Source organism: Phoxinus phoxinus (genome assembly GCF_949152265.1).
Source record: "Phoxinus phoxinus genome assembly, chromosome: 18".
NCBI classification, from domain to species: Eukaryota; Metazoa; Chordata; class Actinopteri; order Cypriniformes; family Leuciscidae; genus Phoxinus; species Phoxinus phoxinus.
The window spans coordinates 22,826,560-22,851,955 of NC_136893.1; the positions used below are offsets into that span (position 1 = coordinate 22,826,560).

At 38.8% G+C, this 25,396-nt stretch overlaps 2 protein-coding genes across 8 annotated transcripts in view; one reads left to right on the forward strand and one right to left on the reverse strand.

The window, feature by feature from the left end:
- Positions 1 to 25,396, forward strand: part of LOC306985331 (uncharacterized protein) — a 250,378-nt gene that overhangs the window by 201,834 nt on the left and 23,148 nt on the right. The window lies entirely within an intron of this gene.
- The window catches only part of syt2a (synaptotagmin IIa), a 107,478-nt gene that overhangs the window by 14,413 nt on the left and 67,669 nt on the right, over positions 1 to 25,396 (reverse strand). For 3 of the 6 annotated variants that reach the window (XM_079587460.1, XM_079587459.1, XM_079587461.1), the window contains exons 2-9: positions 23,228 to 23,449; positions 20,864 to 21,024; positions 12,633 to 12,758; positions 11,786 to 11,953; positions 11,498 to 11,665; positions 9,086 to 9,203; positions 6,695 to 6,828; positions 947 to 6,607 (exon numbers count right to left, since the gene is read on the reverse strand). In XM_079587460.1, coding sequence (XP_079443586.1) covers positions 6,392 to 6,607; positions 6,695 to 6,828; positions 9,086 to 9,203; positions 11,498 to 11,665; positions 11,786 to 11,953; positions 12,633 to 12,758; positions 20,864 to 21,024; positions 23,228 to 23,423 — 1,287 coding nt within the window. In that variant the 5' untranslated portion in view covers positions 23,424 to 23,449 and the 3' untranslated portion in view covers positions 947 to 6,391. Of the gene's footprint in view, positions 1 to 946; positions 6,608 to 6,694; positions 6,829 to 9,085; positions 9,204 to 11,497; positions 11,666 to 11,785; positions 11,954 to 12,632; positions 12,765 to 20,863; positions 21,025 to 23,227; positions 23,450 to 25,396 lie in introns of those variants that run through there. The other 3 variants (XM_079587457.1, XM_079587456.1, XM_079587458.1) reach the window with 2 other exon arrangements.

Below are 25,396 nucleotides of genomic sequence, written 5' to 3' on the forward strand. Positions count from 1 at the left end.
CACAAGTTTACATCTAACTTTGGCACCTATACTACATTAAGTATACTTGGAAAATATATGTGAATTTTACAATAAAACAAACTTGAAGTTTACTTCTTTTTTAAAAGGGTTTTTTGAAGTCAGTACCACCTTTTATTAAAGGGGTGGTTGATTATGATTTCACTTTTCTTACTTTAGTTAGTGTGTAATGTTTAGTTAGTGTGTAATGTTGCTGTAATGTTGAGCATTAACAACATCTGCAAAGTTCAAAGCAAAGGGAGATATTTGCTTTTAAAGAAATCGCTTTTTAAGGACTACAACAAATGGCTGGTACGGACTACACGACATTCCTCCTGGGTTAGTGACATCACCAACCCTAAAATTTACATAAACCCCGCCCCCTGAACATGATTTATAGGTTATCAAGACAGAATATGCTAATTAATGCCTAGAAGATAACTACACATAAACTACATAAATTCATCAACTAACCATTCAGAAATGTCCTGTTGCTTCTACATGTCACTTCTTCTTGAGTCTCTCCATCATCATCTGACTCCGGTTTGAACATAAAAGGCTAAAAGTTTTTGAAATGTTCAGTGCATGTGTGTGTGAGGTAAAAGGACACGAGCTTTTGAAGCTCTGCCCCCTATGCCGGGAGCAGCAGCTCATTTGCATTTAAAGGGACAGACACAAAACGGTGCGTTTTTGCTCACGCTCAAAAAGTGACAATTTTAACATGCTATATAAAAATATCTGTGGGGTATGTTGAGCTAAAACTTCACATACACACTCTGGGGACATCAGAGACTTATTTTACATCTTGTAAAAAGGGCATTATACCACCCCTTTAAATATCTGCTTCCTTACACATTGTCAGAGCTGTAATAGATCAAATAAATCAAGCAAACAGAGAAGAAAACCAGTGTTAAATAACGTACAACAACATTATAATCAGAATGAAGTGTAATTAAAAGGCCTTTATTTTCTCATTTGTTTCAGTACAGAGCTGGTAACACACATGATAGATCTGTAGAGCTATTTGGTTCCCTTGACGTCTTTACAAGGATTGCTGAGGCTCATGTACTGTCCACTAGGGGGTTGTGGGAAGAGTCTGTGAGCAACGTTTTCTCAAAGTGTCCCATCAAGGGCTAAAGCATGCGATTGATCCACACTAGGCACGACAATACGGACATGAACACACGCACACACACGAGAACACCGACACAGGTACAAACATAGCCTGAGGGCTAAACCCTCGCAGTCTCCCACCGACGGAAAAAAAAGACCACCACAGATTGAAAAAAAAGAGCATTTTACAACTCCAGATAAGCAGAATGAAAAGTGCAAGAGAAGAATCAAATAAAAGAGACATAATGGCAGGCTTTTAAATCTTTTCCCCCCAGAACTTTTGCTATGTGATTAACCAAAGCAGACATGATAGCATTCAAAAACAAAGGTGATAACGTCTCTGTTATGGGCGTTAGAGCAGACTCGCATTGAAAACAGTCACAGAGCATCAACAAAGACAACTGAGCTGGTTTTGTAAGCCGATTTATACACGGAGAGCAAGATAAAGATGGAATCCATCAGCGTTTTTTTTTTTTAACTGCTCCCATATCTTTGCTTGCAAGTGACAACTCTATGGTTGGCGATCAGGAATGTTTCAAACAAATGTTCATTGTGCATGCTGCCATATAGGCAGAATGGCAGTGCTCGAGTAATTCACAAGAAAAATGATTATTTATTAAAGGGCCTATGCATTATTTTTTTTTTTAAAGTCACACACAATCACACTCAAACCTCAAGAAATGCTGATTGAAATGACTCGGACAAGCTGAATTTCATTCTGTTGAATCTTTTTGTCCAAATGGCATGATAGACGTTTCAGTTTTCCCATCACGAATTTGGGATTGTGAATTATTATTATTAAAATGGTAAAAACAACTTTTACATCCTGTGTTTTCATGGCAGCCGTTCTAAACCTCATTTTTAATTGCCCTTTTAATAATGCACGTGTATACATATACATAGTGGAATGGCAACGAACACATGTGTGTTCATACAGACGTCCCTAGCACACTTTGTGTAAAATCAAGGCGTTTACAAAACTCAATATAGACTGAAATCATCATAATAAACATCAAGACACATTGTTAACAGAACAACTGACTATTGCAAGTTAAACTGCCAATAATTCTTATAACTTAGCACATTTTAGGAAACAGTGTGGCCCCGTAGCTTCACAGACTACATGGAATGTCGAGGAGGAACTTCGGCCTATGAAAGGAGGACACGTTTTAGGATCATCTATATAGCTGAGCTCCAAAGATTTAGCTCAAGTCTTATGGCTTTATCTTAGTCACACTCGCACACACAAACTTACTGTTTATTGGCTAGTTAAACGCTGTTATTATGTAAAAGACTCATAAAGAAAAGCTTTTTTTTTTTTTTTTTTTGAAAACAATGGGGACTCCAAGTTTTCTGTAACACGATTGATACTATTGTGCTCTGGAGACTTTGTCGCCAATGTAGGCATCAAAGAAAAGGTAGGTTGGTCCGAAAAAAATCACGTAAAAATGACGTAAAGTCAGATAAAATGGCAGTAAACGTGACTTCTCTCATTGGCACTGATAGTGAATAAGAAGGGGATAAAAAAATTATAATAAAAAGTGTTTGTTTTTCATGATTCTGTACGATCCCAAACTTTCAGACAGAGATACTGATTACTGCTGACTACAGGATCCTACAGGATGGAGGAAAATATTCACTTGGAGCCCCCGCTGGAATTATTTTTACTTCCCAACAAACATATTAGGACAAAGAAACATATAAATATTACTCTGAAAAATAAATATAAATTAATACATAAACATTTTGTTCCTTAACAATATCAGTAGACGGCAAGCATGCGGCTACGTTTTCATTCTATATTATTTCACACAAAGCACTTAACATACAGTATTTGCTCATGATGTCCAGGCATGGATTGAATCTGAAAATGAAGATTAGTCTAGTTTACTTCATTATTCTCTCCAGTACCCACTCACAGAAAATAAATACATATTTGATTTGATTAGAAAATATACACAGTATCTTATCCTCCTCCGTTTTGTTATTAAAATGACAAAGAACACCTACTTAGGTACACAATATATTTTTTGCTTCATCTCTGAAACATGCGCATCTTTTTTGTATTGTAACATGCAGTATCATAAAGTAGGAACTATGCATATATAGGTAAAACTACACGCCTATGGGTTTGGGGAGGGGGTGTTCGTTGCAAGTTACGACTTTTTTTTTTTGTGAACGTTCTTTGAAATAAGGGACATATTTGTGTAAGAGATTAAACCTGAAAAAAATGACATTGACAGTAAACAAAGACAGTGATCCCTAAACGATGTTTCGATACTAGCGGAAAAACGAAAGCATGATAAACAAATAATCACACATTCGTTAGACCTGCAAAAATTTCAAACGGCTCTGTGAATGTGGACGGAAATACCTGCTATTGCAACTGAACACAGCCTGTCAGAAGAGCTGCTCCTGTTTTATCAAGGGAAACGTCACTGAAGCGACTTTTAAACAAAGATTCTTTCAAAGTGTCTGCTGTCTTCAGATATTTCAATGACACAAAATGGCTTCAACTGCAATTTGATTTACTTAGTTTACGAAATAAACTAGGATCAAATAATTAGCCCCGCCCCTAACCACAGCAGACAGTGGAGGGAAATATTTAAAATATTAAGACTTAAAGGTAATGCTCATCCAAAATGGAAAAATCTGTAATCATTTACTGGTATGACTTTTAGTGTTTTTTTTGTTTTGTTTTGGACCCCATTGACTTTCATTAATTGGACAAAAACTGTCCTTAAAATATCTTCTTATATGTTCAACAGAAGGAAGAATGTCATACCGGTTTGAAACGACATGAGGGCGAGCAAATCATGACAGAAGTTTTACATTTTGGGTTAACTGTGTAAATCTCTCTTCCTCACACAAAGCTATTATGGGATTTCTGAAGACTTCGAATATAGACCATGAGCAGAATGAGCTCTTTTATTGTGCAAATCTGTCCCGTTTCATTTTTTTTTTTTTTTAAAGGTCTCTAACATTCTGCAATAAAAACCTTTGTGTGTTCGCAGGAAGACAAAATCATAGGGCTTTCGAATTTCACGATCACGGTCTTAACCATAAAATTGGATAAACTACCGCAATCATCCAATCTGATAATGGCAGTAGAGTGATGTTTGCATGTTTTTTGGTGGAGGATAAAAGCCGCTAAAGTGACGTTTCCTTACGAGAGTGAGTTTTTAATGGGTTACAGCATGTACACAACAAAGTCTCCCTCAAATCCACTCGTGGGTCATTACATGTAGTTTTTGGCCTGGTTTAAAAGTCTATACTCAATAAATTATGCTCCACAAAAAGGTCTTGATCTAAATCAGGTTTGCGAATTTGCTTAATTTCCCAACTACTTAATAATTGAACCGATATCACAAGGTATCATCATCGCCAAAAGAGTTTCTCCAGGCAATATGAGGATAAAACGCACAAAGATTTACTTCTCCGTCGGTCTTAAGCAAATCATATTCTGAGATTCACATCCTCACACAATGACTCATCACACTGTAAGCCCTAAAGCAGCTTTCAGTTGATACAATTTCCCTTTTTAAACAAATGCAAACTCTGACAGCTCATATTGAGATTGATAGAGCAACATGTACAGAATGCAGTTCCAGTAGTGCAAATAAGTTCAGTGGTTTGGTAAGATGTGCAGTAAATACACACGTAACAGTACCCTCCATCAACTCTTCTCATAAATCCATAAGAACTTCTGGTTAAAACATTGAGTGTAAAAAAAAGGAAGAAAAAAAAGTGATGTAAGTTCTCAAAAGGAATAGTTCACTCCAAGGTTTTCGAAACCTGTATGATGTACTTTCTTCCGTCGAAGACAAAGGGAGAAATTTTGAAGAATGCTCAAGCTGCTCTTTTCCACACAATGAAAGTGAATGACGAAATTATAGAATTTTATGAAAAACGACTTGATTATCAGTCTGTCAGATTGTTGGGTTCACTGAGGTTCTATATAGAACCCTAGGGTTGTTGACGCAGTTTAAAATAGCTCTATATGCTAAAAAGGTTCTATAAAAAGATATATTTTTAAATAATTTAATAATTATTTCCTCTTTTTTTTTTTTTATTGTTGAATTAATTAAGCTAAATCCTTAAAATGATCACATGGAGGGAACCCCTAAAATATTATGAAGCACCCGACCTTTGAGGTTCTAGAACTCTTTCTTCTAAAAGTGTATGTCTTCAGAAGACTTGGAATATGAATGGATGATTCATATTTTTGAAGCTCGATGGTCCCAATTGACTTCCATTGAATGGAAGAGGCAACGTGAACATGGTTGTCTCCTTTTGTGTTCCACTGCTGTACGAAAGGCAAGTGAGTAAATGATTACTTAATTATCATTTTTTTTTGGTGAACTATTCCTTTAATGAGTGGGTTCAGAACATCAAAAAAACACACAAAAACTCCCGAATGCAGGTACAAATAAAAGCAGGTTAAAACCGAAGCATTGACTGGAACAAAAACACACCTTCGTTTAAAGTGCTCAGGCAGAAGACATCTACAAGAAACCAACACAAAGAAACAAATATACCGATGCTAACAGGAAGACGTCCCTGGAAGCTAAGAATTGCTTATTTCGTGATGTTTCAAGGCTTGTCTCCTTTTTTGTCAGGGTTTGTTAGGATGTTGGGCAGTGGAAAAAGCCAGCTGACAGCTGGAACCGAAGAATGGAAGAAGAGGTCGTTTTGCAGGCAGTGTAATCGACACCTGAAAGATACCTTCTGGTTGGGTCAGGAGCATCTAGTCCAACTATCTCTCCAGTCCCCATTTCCTCTAGTTTTTTTTTTTTCTCACTTTACTTTAAACCATTCTTCAACTGTCCTTTCAGACTCAACGAACGTAACAACTGATTTCATCTAGATGACCAGCGAATCTAGAAGGAATGTGTTAAATTAGGCAGTGGAAGAGGCAGTGTTTTCTATCCCTGGTCCCCGATGGAAAACTTTGGAATGCTGTTGATCTGTTGGATATATGGGTGTGAATGTGAGCTTACATCTCTTCTGTGAATAAACCTCAAGGATATACAGGCCTATGAGCTCGGCCTGTCTTCAAAAACATCTGTGGAAACAGTCTCGCTCATTACACCCTGATCCACTATCTCATTTTAGCAGTTGATGAGGCCGAATCGTCTTCTTTAATACCTTTAGGCTGGTGGCCCGTGGCTGTAATTCGGTACTGACTTGGTAAGATGACATGTAGTGCATGTTGAAAAGTGGAAGAAAGGAAGGGAGGAGGTAAAGGAGAGAGGGAAGGAGGGAAGGAAGAGGAACAGGATTACTTCTTGGCAGTGAGGGCTGCTAACGTGGCATCCACCTCCTCCTCAGGTTTGAGTGGATGCCACTGAGCGATGGGCCTGCGTGGGTTTGCCAGCATGTCGGACCAGTGCCGAAGCTCAGTTCCCTGCGCTTTGCTTCCCACCCAGATCTTCCCGATGGCGTCGTTCTTGCCGATCTTATCGTAGTCGAGCACCGTGACCACAGCTTGTATTTTCTAAGAAAGAAACAGATATTGTGCTCAACGTTTGGAGGAGCACAAAAAGGTAAACTCTCGCGTTGAGCCGTGTGAAGCGTACAGTACCTGCATCTGGTCCTGTGGGATCTCAAAGCTGAAGGACTCGTTGTAGTACGGGTTCAGCGTGTTCTTCTTCACAGTCGTCTTCTTCTTCTTCAGTCGCTTCCCATTTTGCAGAAGATGAATCTTCACATAGGGATCTGTAAAGGTTTACCAGTGCCAGTCGTTATGCAATTATATATGTCATAGATCTATCCATCCATCCATCCATCCATCCATCCATCCATCCATCCATCCATCCATCCATCCATCCATCCATCCATCCATCATCAGTTCTTTCGGGTTCTCGAATCTCATTTGCTGAGTCTTTGAGTCTTTTCCAGCCATGCAATATTCCCACAATATCAGAACTCGAACCGTTTGTATCACTCTGCTTGCGGCGACTGTCATGGCGGTCGAGCAAATCCACCATATTTTAAAACAAAAATACTGCTGTTGTTCTGTACTTCTAACAGAAGTACCAACAACCAACAAACGTATCTGCATATTCGCCACTGGACTGGTGACTGCGTTCATTCTCAATATTTTGTTTCCCAGTTCCTTGGACATGCTACTGCTCAGGATTTAGTTTTATGCATGCGTAATCTCTTATCCTGTCAGCTTTTATGATTTGATTATGTAACTAAACTCATATTAACAATACTTGTAACTAGGAAAGGTATTTCTTGCCAAAAATCAATGTTTTACAAAGCATGGTCTAGAGGTGCACGTTAAAAGATCACAATCTCTATTCAAACGGACATTCAGATCCAGAGAGAGCAGCTGACATGTATATACTAAGGATGAACCAACATAATGATTATTATGAAATCTCTTGACAGCTGACTTCTGTATGCAATCCATATTATTTTTTATAGCCCACTTATGAAAAGCCTGGGGGCTGTAGAACAGAAACATTATGACACATCCTATATTAAATTGCCATTCTGATTTTTTGAATAAATGGCAAAGAAAGTTGTTCAACTTGGCCACATTAATTAATGTTTTGGTCCAAAATATTCTAATTCTTCGCAGTATTTGCCATGCTGATGAATTTGGGCAGTCTTTTGTCTTCAAAAGAAAGAAGGATGTTCTTAAGAAAAGAGAAGCATATGCTCCTATTGTTGAGCATGTACTGTTGTATGTTGCACTGTTTTTACAACAAGGTTGTATTAAATATTTTTTTTTCCATGTTTGATGGAGATTGCTTGTATTTTATTTCAGGACTTTGACATAGATTTTAGAGTGTTTAAGCTCTGTTCAGGAGAAACAGCAGTGCCAGAGGTATATAGATTTACAATGGGTCTGATCAGAAGATAACAGTTATTTCCACATTAAAGTGGTTGAAACAGAGGTATTCAAGCCATAACATACTTTATATAAAGTTAATTAAAAATTAAGTTAGATAAGTTTGTATTTTTACTTTGACATTATTCTATAAATACAACTCTTCAGTCTTCATGTGCTCCCTACTTAGAGAACATTTTGCCGTATTCACGAGTTCACACACAAATAATCAGATAGAGTAAAGTAGTAAACGTAATTGGCGTGCTGTCCGAGACGAGGGCTATATATATATAGGCCCACACTCATGCTGATTGGGTAGACATGTTGATTACTGATTGTTGACAGCTGGTTGGAATAACGTGATGATTGGAATGATGTGATGATTGCATAGATCATTTGAACACGTTCCTCCCGAACTTTGTTAACAAAAAATCATTTGTTGTCCCTTCAAATTTTTCCCCTTGAATTGTTTTTTAGTTGGTCTGAAAAAGTTCTTTAAACAGTCTTAAATGTACCCTCATAAAACCTGCAGAAACCCTGCCATCAGTGTCCCAATGTGTAGCGAGCCAGGGTCTTTACTGTCCTTACCAGTGCCCGAATTCGTGTACACAATAGGCAGTTAGAGAGCTGATTGAGACACAATCCTAGGCCTTTTCTTTAATCACTTCTGATTTCACTCAAGATTCAATGGTTAAGAAAGGCCTTTAATCCTGGTCCTTGCAATGTTTTGAGTAGTGCAGTTCTCATAGCCGCCAGCAGATGGCAGCAGTGAGAACTGACTGGAGGGGAAGCGTGGCGCAGGACTGCAGACTCAGCACGTGAGCGCTATCTTTTCTGCATGGCTACCGCTGACACTAAAGCACAGGCGTGACACGAGTGCACTGCTGCAGCACTGAAGCCTGCTGTGCATGTCTGACAGAAACATGGCCAACTAATGAATTCATTAAAGCTGAGACAAATGATAAATAAAATATGCATATATATGGTCTAAGCGTAAACCGAAAAGAGAAAACATTATTTTATTGTTATGGCATATGTTGGAACATCCAGTCTTCTGAGTGAGTTTATCTCCACCCACTCTCTGGAGGAGAGAGAAAAGAGAAAAGCAGTGCATTATGTGTGTGTGCGTACCAGAGAGTCCTCCAACATCCATCTTTTTCAGGTTCTTCGCCTCCAGGATACAGATGGTGAGTTTTCCAGCTGTAGGTACATAGCGCAGAGAGATGCAGATATCTCCAAGCTTTTCTTGCTGTGTTGGGGAAAATAAAATAGTTGGTCTTATTAAAGGGGACAGTCTGAAAAATTCAGTCTGATATGAATGATGCCAAATGTTGGGTGTCCGATCTTGACATGACCAATAAAAATATATTAATTCTGTAAGATTTAAATATGCAAATGCTATAGTCCTATATAATTTAAATATAAATATAGTTGATTATCTCCTAACAAGGCCACATATTAAGGTCTGGGTAGATTAGATGGTAAGCAAACAATCAGTTCTCGTAATCAATATGTTGAATGTAGGAGAAATGGGCAGGAATAAAGATCTGGGCGACTTTGACGAAAGCCAAATTGTTATGGCAAGCCGACTGGGTCAGAGTGTCTCTGAAACGGCAAGACTTGCGGTGTTTCTCCAGGTCAGCAGTGGTGAGAATTTACCAACAGTGATCCTGAGGAGAGACAAACTACAAACCAGCGACCGGGTGTTGGGAACCCAAGGCTCATCGGTGCACGAGGGCAACGAAGGCTATCCCGTCTGGTCCGAGCCAACAGAAGCTCTACTGTGGTCACACAATATTTTAATATTGATTAGGGAAGGAATGTCTCACAACCAACCCATTGCCACCGCGATTCGTACATATTTTACGAGGTGGCTAATTTGCACGATTGCAAATGATCACACTCGTACGAATTCGTGCGATCTTTGCTAAATCGTACGTATTTTACGAGTTGCCCAATTCGTATGAATTCATACGCATGACTTACCCCACCCCTAAACCTACACATCATTAGACAAATCGTATGAATTCGTACGAGTGAGGTCATACGAATTTGTACGAATTAGCCACCTCGTAAAATACATATGAATTGATCATGAGACAGCGTTGGTCACAACACAGAGTGAATTACACTCTGCTGCGTATGACGCTGCTTAACCACAGACCAGTATGATGACCCATGTCCACCGCCGAAAAGCCTACAATGGGCACGTGAGCATCTGAACTGGACCTCAGAGCAGTGGAAGAAGGTCGCCTGGTCCGACGAGTCCCGTTTTCTTTTACATCACGTGGACGGCCGTGTTTGTGTGCACCGTTTACTGTGGAAGGGTTGCCGGCAGGATGGGAGAGAGTGTGATGCTCTGGGCAACTTTCTGCTGGGAAACCCTGGGTCCGCCCAATCATGTAGACGTCAATTTAACCGTGCCAACTACCTCAACCAAGTACACCCCTTCATGACACTGTTGTTCCCTGGTGAAAGTGGCCTCTTTCAGCAGGATAATGCACCCTGACACACTGCACACATTTTTCAGGTATGGCTTGAGGAACATGATGAAGAGTTCAAGGTGTTGCTCTGGCCTCCATATTCCCCAGTTCTCAATCCAATTGAGTATGTGTGGGATGTGCTGGATCAACAAATTCAATCCACAGCGGCTCCACCTCGCAACCTACAGGACTTAAAGGATCTGCTCTTAATGTCTTGGTGCCAGAGACCACAGCACACCTTCAGGGGTCTTGTAAAGTCCATGTATCGGTGGGTCAGTGCTGTTTTGGCAGCACGCGGAGGACCAATCAGTTTGTATATTTTTATTTGCATATTTAAATCTTACAAACTAGATTCGATTAGGAACATTTCCTGTGAATACAACACAATTTCTGCCTTATGGTGCATTCACACCGGACGCGAATAGCGCGTCAGGCGCGAGTGATTTCAATGTTAAGTCAATGCAAAGACGTGTTACGCGCGTAACGCGTCTTTGCATTGACTTAACATTGAAACATATATGTATATTTTTGAAATGCATTTTCTGTAAAGCTGCTTTGAAACAATGTGTATTGTGAAAAGCGCTATACAAATAAACTTGAATTGAATTGAATTGAATTGAAATCACTCGCGCCTGACGCGCTATTCGCGTCCGGTGTGAACGCACCATTATCCTCACAGAAAGCTATGGACTATGCACCTCTATGGTATTTTTCTTCACTGTTAACTTCTAAATGTTTTAAAAAGAGCAGCATGAACATTCAATCTCCATCTATGGTCTACAAAAGAAAAAAACGGGTTTGGAACAATATGGTGGTGTGTAAATGAAGACACAATGATCATAAAAAAAAAACAAATTTCATTTTCAGTGAATAAATACATCAATAATGTCTCTTCAGTTATTAAATAGTCCTTCAATTATTTGCTAAAGGAAACATCACATTTGTAACATGTGTTAAGAGATTATAATATGAAAGCATTATGAAACATCATGGGGGTCTATTATTAGATGGCGACAGCTGCTCGTTAACAATGCGAATGGCAGATGAAGGACAGGTTTACCTCTTCTTTCTCTGCGCTGTCCAGGTCTCTCCATTGCTCGATGGGTTGTGCCAGGTCCAGGGTGTTCATGGGAATCTTTATCTCACCGATCACATCGTGCTTCGAGAAACGGTCAAAGTCGTACACAGACATGACCAGAGTCTTTCCTCCCATTTCAGTGAACGCAATCTAGAAATCAACAATAGCTCATGAGTGCCGGGACAGAGTAGAGGTTGGGGTGTCTAAACCCTGCTCTGCACACATTTGATGATGACATTAACTGGACCTGTACTGAAATAGATACTCCACCTTAAAGTTGAAAGTCTCGTTGAAGACAGGGTTGAGGGTTTTCTTGTGCACCTTGGTGTCATACTTCTTCTTCTTGTCTGGGAGAATGAAAACTCTGACGTACGGGTCGGAGGTGCCGCCACTGTCCATGGAGAGAAGATCTGCAGCTTGCAGGATACCCACTGTCAGCTACATTGAAAAAGAGTGTCAATCTTAAAATACACATGTATTCAAGGTGTAAGGAAAATATGTTATTACATTTTACTTGACTTCAGAGAGTCCCTAAATTGAAACTTTTTCAAAACTAGATGAAATAAAAAGGATTTTCCCCTTTCCTTATCTTAGATCATCTAAAGGTGTGGTTCCAATAGCAGTCAAATTTTGCCGGCAAAAAAGGTCCAATGTCTATTGTCACTCTCAAACGAAGCAGATTTCTCTTGGACAACATGGCGAATCAGTGTGACCAAGTTGAACATGCTACTAAATCTGCAAAATTTTAGATTGAGTTTATTCCTAGTCTAAATAACTGGATTTCGCCCATTGAAATTCCCCAAACAAAGGTAAATGTGACCGCAAAGCTAAATAATATCTACTTAATAGCTAAAGATTCTGAAAACATTTCTTCATGCCTTAAAATAGCTTGAATGTAACTCTACACCCTTGCCTTATTTGGTAAACGCAGTTCTATGAATATGCAAATTATCCCCGCCTCCACTCACTCACACCAGCTCAGAGATCCACTCGTTGAAGATCGCACGTTGACGTGATTGGTTACAACAAGGTATAGTTTTACACATTTCTCTTTCCCTTTAGATATTAAAGCGGGTTTGTTTTAAACATACTGTAAAAAATAAAGTGACCAAGTTACCTTGTTGTCTGAGAAGTCATAATCTAGGGAGAACTGTAGTTTTCCAAGCTTCTCCTTCTCTTTAGGTTCCTCCTCTTTCTCTTCAGTTATTCCCACGTCTATATCTTCTTCATCGTCATCGTCTTCCTGTTTCTGGAGAGACAAAAGCACAGATGGCCGTTACAGGAGAAACTAGAACAAAGGTGATGGAAGGTAAATGAAGTTCCCCAAACATGGTTCGTTGGGCCAATACTCCGCTTACCTGAAGTTTGCCAGGTGTCAAACCACCCGGGTGTTACTGTATGTAACTGTGTCAGCGATGACCTTCATAGCAACATGACTTGATTTCACTTTTCCTTTCATGACACCATTTGCAACAATCTACATTACTTTAGTGGAGGGAATGACAGACGGAAAGATTCTAGTCCTAAAGCAGTCTGTCCGTAAATTGATTCTCAGTCTGCAGGGTATAATAAAACCCTGAGTCTCGCTTTTTACACAGGGAGAAGAGATTCAGAAGATACAGAAGGGAAGTGTTGGCGCTTTAAAGCCGATACTCATATCAGCACACATATACAATGTAAAATGATGGACAATTTGGAAGAAACGTTGTGGCAGACAGATACTAAAGATCACAGTGCAAGAGCAAAATTAGTGTTATTTTACACATCATTATTTCTCACCGTTCCTCCCTGCTGCTCTTCAGAATGACAATGGAAAAAAGCTGAAGCGAATCTTAATGAACTTATATCATCATTTAATCTGTTGGTGATTTAATTTCACATAATGGTTCTGTTGTAATTAATACTTTTGCGCCCTGTGCTGTAATTGAATATTACAGAAACATTTCTTTAGAAGGCTGTCTATTGTGAGCTATCTATCTAATAGAATGTACTCGAACACAATTTTGATAGGATTTAATTAAACATAACTTCGAAAGGTAATCATAAAAGAAGAAAAATCAATTGAATTGCAGGAAGGAGAAATTATAACATGTTTTCTGGTGAAAATATGTTCATATTTTCTTTTTACAGATAAGTCAAGGCCAGTGTCTTTGACAGTCTGTGAAACATTCTTTGCTACTAAAATTCTTCCAATAACTTGGAATGTGGGCGCTGTTATTTGTCGCTGGATTTGCCAAAGTATGTGAGGTTTGTGGCATCAAATCTTAATAAAAGTTTAGTTTGAGGCACTAAGTATAGAGAATACATTACTGTGTGCATAACTATATAATTTACTTTGTAGGAAACAGTCTTATAACATTTGAGTGGACAGAAAGGGTGTTGAAGGTCTACCCACATTTACTTTATCTTCTCCTGTGTTTTCTTTATAACCGCTTGTGAACGTGATAATATTTGAATGGGGTTTTTAAATCTTGGTTATTAAAGGGATCACCCAAACATATGAAAAATCTGTCATCATTTTACTTACCCTTATGTTGTTCCAAACCCATAAAATGTTCAATAATCTTCAGATGCAAAACACAAGTCTCAGAGATTTCTGTCTCTCCATTGAAGGTTCATTCCACCGAAACTTTGATTTAAAATGCTCATAAAGAGAATGTAAAAGTAATCAATATTAATCAAGCCGTTTAAATCTTCTAAAGAGAGACAATCACTTTATAAGATGAACAGATTCAATTTAAACTTTAATAAACTTTGAATCAACACAGAGCACATCAAGTACAATATGTCAAATCTATGAACCTTTTGAAGCATCAGCGTTTTGGTGGAATGGACTTTCAATGGAAGGACAGAAATCTCAGATTTTATTTGTGTTGTGAAGATGGTTTTGGACCATGAGGGGGAGTAAATAATTAAAGAAGTTAAGTTTTGGGTGAACTATCCCTTTAAGTTGTCCAGAATACCCAGCTAACAAAAATATATACTAACTAAAATTATGAAAACGTTATTTTTAAATGGTCTCTGTGCAAAAAAACTCATTTTTTTATTCAAGTTTCTTCTTGGCTTTATGATCATTACAGGGATAGTTCACCCCAAAATGAACCTGCTTCTTTCTTCTGCTGAACACAAAAAGAAGATATTTTGAAGAATATGGGTAACCAAAAAGTTGACATGGTCCCCATTGACTTCCATAATATGGAGGGGGTAATACTAAGGAAAATACTAAGGAAGTAAATGGGGACCATGAACTGTTTGATTAGCAAGATTCTTCAAACTATCTTCTTTTGTGTTTTAAGGTGTATTTGTTACACTGTAATTATACATTTAAGTACTAGTAATATTAAGTAACTATGTACTTACTATAGGGTTATGATTGAGGTTTGGTTAAGGGTTAGTTGCATGTAATTATGCATAATATATAGTTATTACTTTAGTAACTACATGTAACCTATGCAACAATGACACTGGGTGAACTATCCCTTTAAGGGAACATTCAATTTTATAATTTTATGTAGTAGCAGTAAGTAGTGTAATAAGCAGTAAAGTAGACCAGACTTTATGCTGATAACCAAAAGCCTCAGTCTGCTAGTCTAGCATTTGTGTCCTCTGAAAGAGATAGAGTTAATGTGCTACATAACCCTGTTACATGACTAACACTGCTTTTGGGGTTAGCAGTGACCCCAAGCGAGTTTATACCGGGTCCCCACTGTGACTGTTCATGAGATCAAGCATGTGTTATGCACAGTGAAGAATTTATGAAGCCTCAAACGCAATGCTAGTGAAACAGCAAATATTAGCTTACATAGATGGAGATGTCTGGTTCAGCTTTGGGGAAAAAAAACAAGAAAAGAAAATAAATACAAGAATACAAGACGAACGAAAAGAGTTGAATCAGAATGTCTCTAAATAGAACAAAATATGCTTGGGGTGAGGATTTGTCCTTCCTGACCACTCACCCCAAATATACATACACACACAAATTCAAAAACACACACAGAGAAACTCTCTCTAACGCACACGTACATAAAAAAGCACCATTTCTTATATTCTAACTGACATGGTAGAATGCATTCATGCATGCCAAGACACAAAATGCACAGTCTGAAAATGTTCTGTATTGATTGCATAATTGTTCAAGCCATAGTGAATAAAATCATTGCGATGCTGGCATTAAATCTGCAGGATGATTAATGATGTAACAGACTAATGCAGGATTCTTAATATGAAGTGTGCAGTGGTTCTCTTACGTAACTTGCATTGAGCATTCAGAAGCAGTCATGCTAAGTTACGGCACATTCATCTTAGTAAAGGTGGCAGATGGAATAAGAAACGGTGAAGGAGAAATCAATCACTCACAATAAACCATTATTTGCACCAACAGCCCTGTGATCAAATCAGCATGTAATGATTAACCATATTGCATTATGATTTAAGTTCCTAATTTCAGTTTATTCCCTACCCCAAGAATAAATACTGGCCTGTTTTGTGGCCAAAATGTATGATGTGCTTTTTTTGTGAAAAACCAAGAAAATGTATGCGCGCTAGGTGAAATTATAAATCATTATTAATAAAAAGGTTTTTACATGATAAATTAAAGTTATTGGGGCAGTGAGATATCAAATAAGTATGTAAGTAAGTGTGAGATAACGAAGTGTGTAATTTCGGCGCCACTACCTTAGTGGAACTGCAAAGATAATGATTGTTTTCAAACAGGTTTTCCAGGTCATTAGTTGGATGAACAGACAGTCCCGGCTCAAACCCACACCATTGGTTGATGGGGACAAATGCTGCGTTCACACCATGTCGTAATAACCGTAATTATGGGATGACAACCCGTGACATTCTTCTCTGAGCTGAACGTTTACTTTGAACGTCCTCAGACTCGGAATTATAAGTTTCTAACACAATCAATGCCAAAATGAATCTGCAGCAGTCAGGTGGTACAAGTCGGAGCTCTCCAAAAATTCAGAGTTTAATTATGAGTTCTATGAGGACATGAATGCTTTTTACGAGTTAAAATCTCGGAATTACAGCAATTCTGACATGGTGTGAAAGCACCTAAAAGCACCTTCATTGTTGACTATTTAGAAGTAGCTGTGCATTCTTACAATTTTGTTTTTGAAAGCAATACATAACTTGCACATATTTAATAAATGTATAGATATTTGACCAGTGCCTGATTTTTTTGGAATAAGTGACAGTAACTTTGTTTACATTAAAGATGCAGTTAGCGATTTCTGAGAAACGCTGTTGAAAGTGGATCGGAACAAGCAGCACAACACACTTTTTAGCCAATCAGCAGGAGGGGGCGTGTACACACTTGATGGGGGAGGAGAGACTGAGCCAATCAGCAGGAGGGGGAGTGTACACTCATGATGGGGGAGGAGAGAGTGAGCCAATCAGCAGTAGGGGGAGTGCACACTCATGATGGGGGAGGGGAGAGAGTGAGCCAATCAGCAGTAAGGGGCGTGCACACACTTGATGGGGGAGGAGAGAGTGAGCCAATCAGCAGTAGGGGGAGTGTACACTAATGATGGGGGAGGGGAGGGAGTGAGCCAATCAGCAGTAAGGGGCGTGCACACACATGATGGGGGAGGAGATAGTGAGCCAATCAGCAGTGGGGGGCGTGTACACTAATGATGGGGGAGGAGGGAGTGAGCCAATCAGCAGTAGGGGGCATGTTCACGCATGACGGGGGAGGAGAGCGAGTGAGCCAATCAGCAGTAAGGGGCATGTCACTCATTAAGGGGGAGGAGAGAGTGATCCAATCAGCAGTGGGGGGTGTGTTCACTCATGACGGGGGAGGAGAGAGTGAGCAATCAGCAGTGGGGGGCATGCCTACTCATGATGGGGGAGGAGAGTGAGCAACAGGGAGATTAGAAGAAACACTGTAGAAAGAGAGAAGGCTGAGAGACATTTTCAAAAGAGAAAAGGTCAGAGGAATATCACTGGTTATGATCAGGCAAGAGCTTTGGAAAAGCTATTTTGGAGAGACCTAAGAGGGAAGGCCTGAAAACAGACGCAGAGGTTGCATTGTTTCTGCATTTTGTGGGCGGAGCAATGAAGGGAGGTCTGGGATTGTTTGGGTTGATTTCAAATATCAATAGTGTTTCTCAGAAATCACTTACTGCACCTTTAAGCGCTGGGATAGGATAAAGTATTTTAACAGTGAAAATACACACATCAACCTCAACGGCATTTCAAACTAAAGTACAATAAATGTATGCGCGCACACACACACACACACACACACACACACACACACACACACACACACACACACACACACACACACACACACACAAAAGTAATAAAACAAACGAAACCATTGCAATAGGTCTCCTGGTGAAAGGCCGTTTCCCACGCCACCTACTTCATCCCACGGCTTATCTCTACATTTCAGGAAGAAAGTAACATATTCTTTGATTGTTTCCACACAATGGGTCATCCAGGAAAGTTACTCTCAAGTCAAGTCATGGTCATACACTGGTGCCTGTATGAAGGGCATGCATTGGGCTTTGTCTCAAATGCTGCTTCACCTCATCTGGACATTTCTCCTGCTTTCTTTTACAGGCTAACTGCTTTAAGAAAGGTATAAACTATGCAGATATGCATGTTTGTTTAATAACTTATCTTAGGGATAATTTAAGGGACCAAATCATGACGTTAAATAGGCGGAGCAGCTTTTAGAGAACAAACCACCAACCGTACCCTTTCAACATGCATGTTAGTGAGGATTGGTGTGTTGGTGTCTCTTAATAAGCTAGGATGAAGTTTAAGTTCATAACCAAATGCACATACAATTCTAAAGGGCCATTCCTTCTACCCATTTGGCTTTAACCCCCCAAACCACCAGTGTTCATGTGGGATGTCAAACTGGTGGAATGCGAGCCCTCCCCAAACCAACCCCAAACTAGTCCTCAAGCAACCTCAGCACCCCTGCAGCTTGCAAGACTCTAGAAGAAGCCAAAGATTTCATTCCCAGCCATATTTCATAGCCCATTTCCCCAGCCCTGGTTTGAGCTTTTACCAAGCGGTCAGAGAGGGGCGCTGCAAGCCATGTCACACCTACCGTAAGATGACAGGTCCACGACAGTCAAGATACACGGAGCACATATCAGACACAAAGCGGGGAGGATAGAGAGAGATGAAGAAATGGAGAGAGAGGAAGAGATTGAACTCACAGAAGACAGAATCAAGTAGAGGAAATCAAGTAACACTTAATGGACATGTATCAAAAATGACACATTATGTTATTGGATAATACATTAATAATACATTGCATATAACAAATTTAACCAATGAAATTTGAGAAGCAAACCACATAGAGGCATTTTATTGTAAGGGAGACTGAGGGCAACTGTAATCCAGTAAATGCCCTAAATAATGCATGAATAAAGCCAGATTGGTGACGCATTATAAACTGATATTCAGTTTATCTTTAGGATGTTGGTGAATGTTTGCTGGTAGCTATTATATATAATATTATTTTAAAGCGTGCTCTTATTTGAGACAGTGTATGAGTTGAGATACTTTTTATTTGATTTAACTTCATAGTTTTGTCATTCTCATCATACATCTATTCAAGAGTCATTTTTGCGACATATAAATGGGTATATAAAGAATTATACTTACAAAAAGCTAGCAGTTAGATATGCATGCAGTATGTTATGAAAAAATAATAATAAGTTACAATAGACCCTGGTCTCCCATAAATAATAAGCCTGTCCTGATGCTGTTTTATCACAACGTTTTTTTTTTCAAGATTATTTATAAAGGAAATTATATATTAGGATATGACAGGCAGAACTTTAATGATTCCCAAAGGAAAATGAGCTTGTCACAATAGACAATACATACAGCACACAGCGGGATCTGACACAACACAGCAAATATAGCAAAACGCTTTAGCTTCAGCTATTTTATTTCCAAAACAGAGATAAAAAAAAGAAAAAGATTTATTGCTGCTGTGCATTCGCTGGAAAATGTGTCATTTTTAACACAAAAGCATAAGAGATTAACAGCACATACATTGTTTCTGGAAACCAAATTATACGAACACGGCAAATGAATTGATGTGGCGGGAAATCTTTCATGTAGCTTTCCTGCTTTACAGGCAGCAAATGACGTACAACACTGAATATTTTATATTCCATGAATATTAAATGGATAAAAAATCTTTCCAGAATACCAACCATCCATTTGCTTGACCTAGAAGCTATATTAAGGATATGTGAAGTAGTAACACAGACGTTTTTAAATTAAACTTTGGTGTTTAGAGATTGCTGAGTCTTTCAAATGTATTGCATTAGAAAAGCTTTAAACTAGCCATAAACAAGGGAAAGATTCAGATTAGATATGTCTCGAACTCTATTAAACTCATTAGCGACAGTCGGAAATTAGGCAGTGGAAAACGTTAATCTTTCTGTCTCTTTCAACACAGCCGTGACTGGAGTTTTAAAGGAATAGTTCACCCCACATTTTTATTTTAGTTATCATTTACTCACTGTCATGTCACTCTCACATTTTCTTTTCCTTTGTGAAACATAAAAGGAGATGTTTAGCAGAATGTGCAAGCAGCAGCTTTACCATTCAATGAATGTGAATGGTGATTTTTCAACGCTATCTCACGTTCATATTTTACGAGGTGGCTAATTCGTACGAATTCTAATGACATCATTTGTACGAATTCCACGATTTGTCTAAACCGCAGTGACGGGTAGGTTTAGAGGCAGTGTCAGGGCTAGGTCATTCGTACGAATTGGGCAACTCGTAAAATATGTACGATTGAGGACAAATCGTAAGAATTCGTACGAGTGAGGTCCTACAAATTAGGCACCTCATAAAATACGAACAAATTGCTGTGAGTTCGGGTTGGATTTTTACTGCCTAGCTCCGAAAGGACAAAAAAGCACCAGGTTGGTCTGATTAAATCTAAATTTATGATACTTTATGTTATTTTCTTTAAAGGTTATTATAGTTAACTAAATTTAAAAACCACACACACACACACACACACACACACACACACACACACACACACACACACACACACACACACACACACACACACACACACACACACACACACACACACACACACACACACTCGTTCCGTTAACACACAAAACTTTAAACACTGAAACTAATTGCCAAGTTGATGTGGAAAAATAACTAAATCTAAACGATTTAACATAAATAAACATTTAAACTATAAAAATACCATAAACAAATATACTAAAAATGTAACTAAATTACTTAAAATATAAAAATTTGATGATAGAGTTTATTATTTTGGGGTGAACTATCCCTTTAAGGCTGAAGAGCTTTGGTGTCGGGTGGTCGTACCTCTCCTCCCTTCATGTTCTTCATTCCCATCTCTCCCTTCCCTTTCTTTCCTTTCTTGTTTTTTTTCTTCTTAAGGCAGGTCTTTTTAACGATGCAGAAACAGCAGGTGAGAATGAGGACCACAGCTACGATCGCGATGGCGATGATGGCCCAGGGAGGCACTAAAAGTGAGAGAAAGACAGAAAATAAGGGGCTGTAAATACAAATCTAGATTTATCAGGGCCATAAAAGAGCCAAGATTGTCTTCACCATTACCCCTTGATCAATACAGAACAGGACCATAACTTAACTTGCCAGCAGCAATCACCCTGTAGCCCGAGACTGGTTGCCCACTGAAGCTAAGCAGTTGCTACTGCTTATGTTTACTCTTGGTGTTTTCTACAGGATTGCTAGGCGATCATTGTTAGGTGTTTGATATGATGTTCTAGATGGTTGCTAGGGCATTGCTAGGGTATTATGAGTGGTTGCTCTGGTGTTGCTACTGTGTTTTGAGTGGTTGCTACACAGTTGCCAGATTGCTCTGGATCTGGGTTTCTAGTAGGGCTGCCCACTTATAGTCGACTAAACATTAGTTGACGAGAAGAGGCTTAATCGAACAAAATGGTTTAGTCGGTAAGTCGCAGAACAACAACAACAATGACAACTCCACAGGAAGTGGCGAAGTCACACAGTCCGTGAGGGACAGATCGTTAATGGCGGGTCCTTGGGGTAATTACAATATGCTGAGCAGGAAATCCAAACGTTCGCCAATAAGTCACCGATCTCAAATATGTCGTATTATTGAAACATGCAAGTAGTTGCAACTTTACCTCGTCACTCGCTCTAACTTTAACCTAGATAAATGTGTATCACATATCCAAGGGTTTGTTCGGAGTGTGGAAGCTAAAGTTTTAATGCGAATACAGGATGACATGCAAGTTACCATGGTTTAACCATGTTTTTTTGGTGGGTTTTATGTGTAGTAAAACCATGGCCAATTTTCGTAAGGGGTCAGCATAGTCAACTTCACGTTTGCATCTGACACTGACTCAGAAAATAGATTATTAATAAATAAAATGTCTCTTTGCTATTTTATTCTGACACATTCATAATCTTTTGCCAGTGCTTTGCGGCAAGCTTTATGCGTGTGCTTGAGCTTGGAATTGCCTACAATTCCAATATGTATACTGTATATATATCATATATTATATTAAAGGTTCATTAAGGTTTAGTATTCCCTCCAGTATATATTGAAGTAATTACATTAATATAAACATGTGATTAGTTGACTAATGGCTTAAATTAATGTCTACAAGAGTTGACATACATCTTTAGTCAGGGGCAGCCCTAGTTTCTAGGCTATTGCTCGATTACAGCAAGGGTGTTGTGATTGTTTTTTAGGGCATTGCTCGGATGTACTTAGTGGCAGCTAGGGTTTCACTAGGATCTTCTGAGTGGTCACTAGGGTGTTGTTAGGTGGTTGCTAGGCCATTGCTAGGGTATTCCAAGTTGGTACTATGCAGTTGATATGTTGTTTCGGATGGTTTCTAGTCCATTGCCTGGTGGCGGCTAGAGTGTTGTGATTGTTTTTTAGGGTTTTGCTCTTTGGTTTCTAAGTTGCTCCATGGTTACTAGAGCATTGCTAAGGAGTTCTGAGTGGTTTCTAGGGTCTTGTGGCCACTTTCTACGGCATTGCTAGATGGTTTATAGGATGTTTCTATGGTTGCAAATATTGCTAGTGTGTTCTGAGTGGTTGCTATGCAGTTGCTAGGTTGCTCTGTGTGGTGTCTAGGCTGTTGCTTTGTAGCCGCTAGGGTGGGAAGGTTGTTTTTTGGGCATTGCTAGGATTGCTAGAGCTTCGATAGGATGTTCTGAGTGTTTGCTAGAGCAAATCTAGGCAGTACAGTACTGTCTGGCATGGCCCATATAGTTAGAGAAGATGCAACACACTAAAAACAGAGTCTGGAGCTCTGAGCTGAGTTTGGAGATTGAGTTACAGTTAGAATTGTCGGTATCTGGTCAGGAATTTTGAAATGCATAATATCACACTACACCATTTCTAGGGCCAGATTTACTAAACAGGGCAAATTAGCGTCAGAGCGCAATCCAATAAAAGTGCAGACGAGAGTGGAAATTTCTGCGAGTAATCTACTGACGACACGCAAGTTAAAGGACACAGACGCAGCCGGATCATTTCCATAATGACCAACACAATTAGCATCTGGTTTAAGACATGCTTTTTTTGTCCAATAATGTCCACGCCATTTCAGCGCTAATTTTTCACTGCGTGTCTTTAGTAAATCCTGACAGTAGTTTTTTAACGCAGAAAGAGGGTTTGCGCTGGCGCAAGCTGTCAGTAAATCTGGCCCATAGTCATATACTCACGTGGAAGCTTGTCCATCTCATTGAGGAACTTGTTTTTGATGTCACCAAAGACATCATTCTTGCTGACTGGGCCCTGGTTCTCGGTGGAGTTGTCTGCAGGTGTAGAAACAGCAGGGGCCATTGTCAGGACGCTGGCACCGGTGGGCTCGGGGCCAACCATGGCCGCAGGTTTCTTCTTTAACAAATTCCACTTCATGCTTGATGGCTACGCCAACAGAAACCCTGATGGAGAAAGAGAAAGAGAAAGTCAAGATGAAATGAGTGTGATGAGATCCGTTTCTGAGAATTCGCCTTCGACATCCTCTTTGATGGAAACGACTTACTCCATTAAACATGCACATGCATTGCCAGCATAGACAGTTACTGAAGATGTGCAACTGTCAACACAATATTACATATACTGTCTGATCCCTTGATTATTGAAATGTACCCAATAATGTGAAACTTGAAACAGTAAGTTTCATCAGTAATATTGTAGAGAAGGATTGAATAAATGAACATAGTTAGGTTTAGGGTCATAAATATTATTCATTAAAGGAGAACTCCGGTCAATTTTAACATTGAGCTCAACTCGACAATCGACTACTTTGGACTTCGACCGAAAACAGGATATAAATACAGGTATTTGCGCTGGCTGAAATAACATAATTTTTATTCATATCTTTCACATCTACTGCAGTCAGATTCACTCGTGTTCACTCTGAAGGAATCATCTAACATGGCTGGGCACTTGTATGACACATTAAGGATGTTAAGAGGCTAAAAGCAGGTTTAAAACTTGCCCCATTGAAGTCAACAGGGTGCAAATCTTAAAAAGAGGATAACACCGATTTTTGTCGTTGTTCTCTGTATTGACAGCACTCCAAATTTACAAAAAAAATTTGCTCAATGTTAAAATTGACCAGAGTTTGAGATCAGACTTTAATGAAACTCATGTATGAGTGCAAAAGTGTCTGTTTAAGCTGTTAAACTGTTTACTTTAATCCTGCCACATAGAAAATATCAGATGGAAGCGTAGGTTTAGGCATAAATAAAAAATAAATAAAATAAAACTCTCGCTTCAAAGTTCCAGATGACTCAACTGAAACCGGTCCATCCGTGCCGCAAGGAATGGTAAACATAATGAAAGGAGACTTAGCCCTCTGATTTCATTAAAAACACAGAGATATAGGCAAACAAAAAGGATTTCTCATTTCTCAAGCGTCAATTCTCTGCTCCAGTGGCGGAGAGCCTGTCCGTACCCATTGCATTGCCTGAATAATTTAATGAAGCTGACAATTCAGGGGATAAGCCATTTTATTATTCAAGGTCCCATTCCTGCACTAAGAATGTATGGCAAAATGCGCTATGCTGCAGTTATGCAATCTGACATTGCATAAGTCAAGTGGCCCACAGACAGACTGCAGGAGGAGCTAACAAAAGAGAAGATGCAAAGAAGGATAGAAACCGCCACCGTGAGTCAGAGCTGCAGCCAACAGCCTCTCGAGAACGTCAGTTTGATTAATGACACTTCAACACCTGCAAATCTGAATGAAAACATCTGACATTCACACTCAAGCAGAAGTTAATTTGTTCCCCTAAAGATTGTCAATTCAATGAAGAAAATACACTTAAAAAACAGACGGCATACTTGAGCCTGTACATAAACAGTTATAGAATCCAATTTTTTTATTTTTTATAAATTAAGATGCAAAGTTATTGTTTTAAACATAAACCTCTCAAAATTGCACTACATTTAAGCATTAAACAAGAAATATTTTGCAATTAAGAATTTAAAAAAATGAATGACACATTAAGCAAATTAAAATCTTTAAAAATAACTAAAATATTTATAAAGAAAATGTAATTATTTAGATACTATTCGCTTTGAAGCCCTTTTCACTCAGAAAGTGCTAGTAATTTTTTTTATTATGGTTATTATTTCTTACATTGGTGTGTAAGTGTTATTGTTAGATGTTATGGAAAGTATGTGTGAGTGAATATATGTTGGTTTATACGTGTTGTATGGTTTTGACATGTCTTAACAAAAAATACAAAAACAAAGTTATAAAAAACATTTGGTTAAACTTTATTTTGATAGTCCACTTTAAACATACTTACTATAAGTAACTTGTCAACTACATGCCAACTAACTCTCATTGGAGTATTAGTAGACTGTAGTAGACTGTC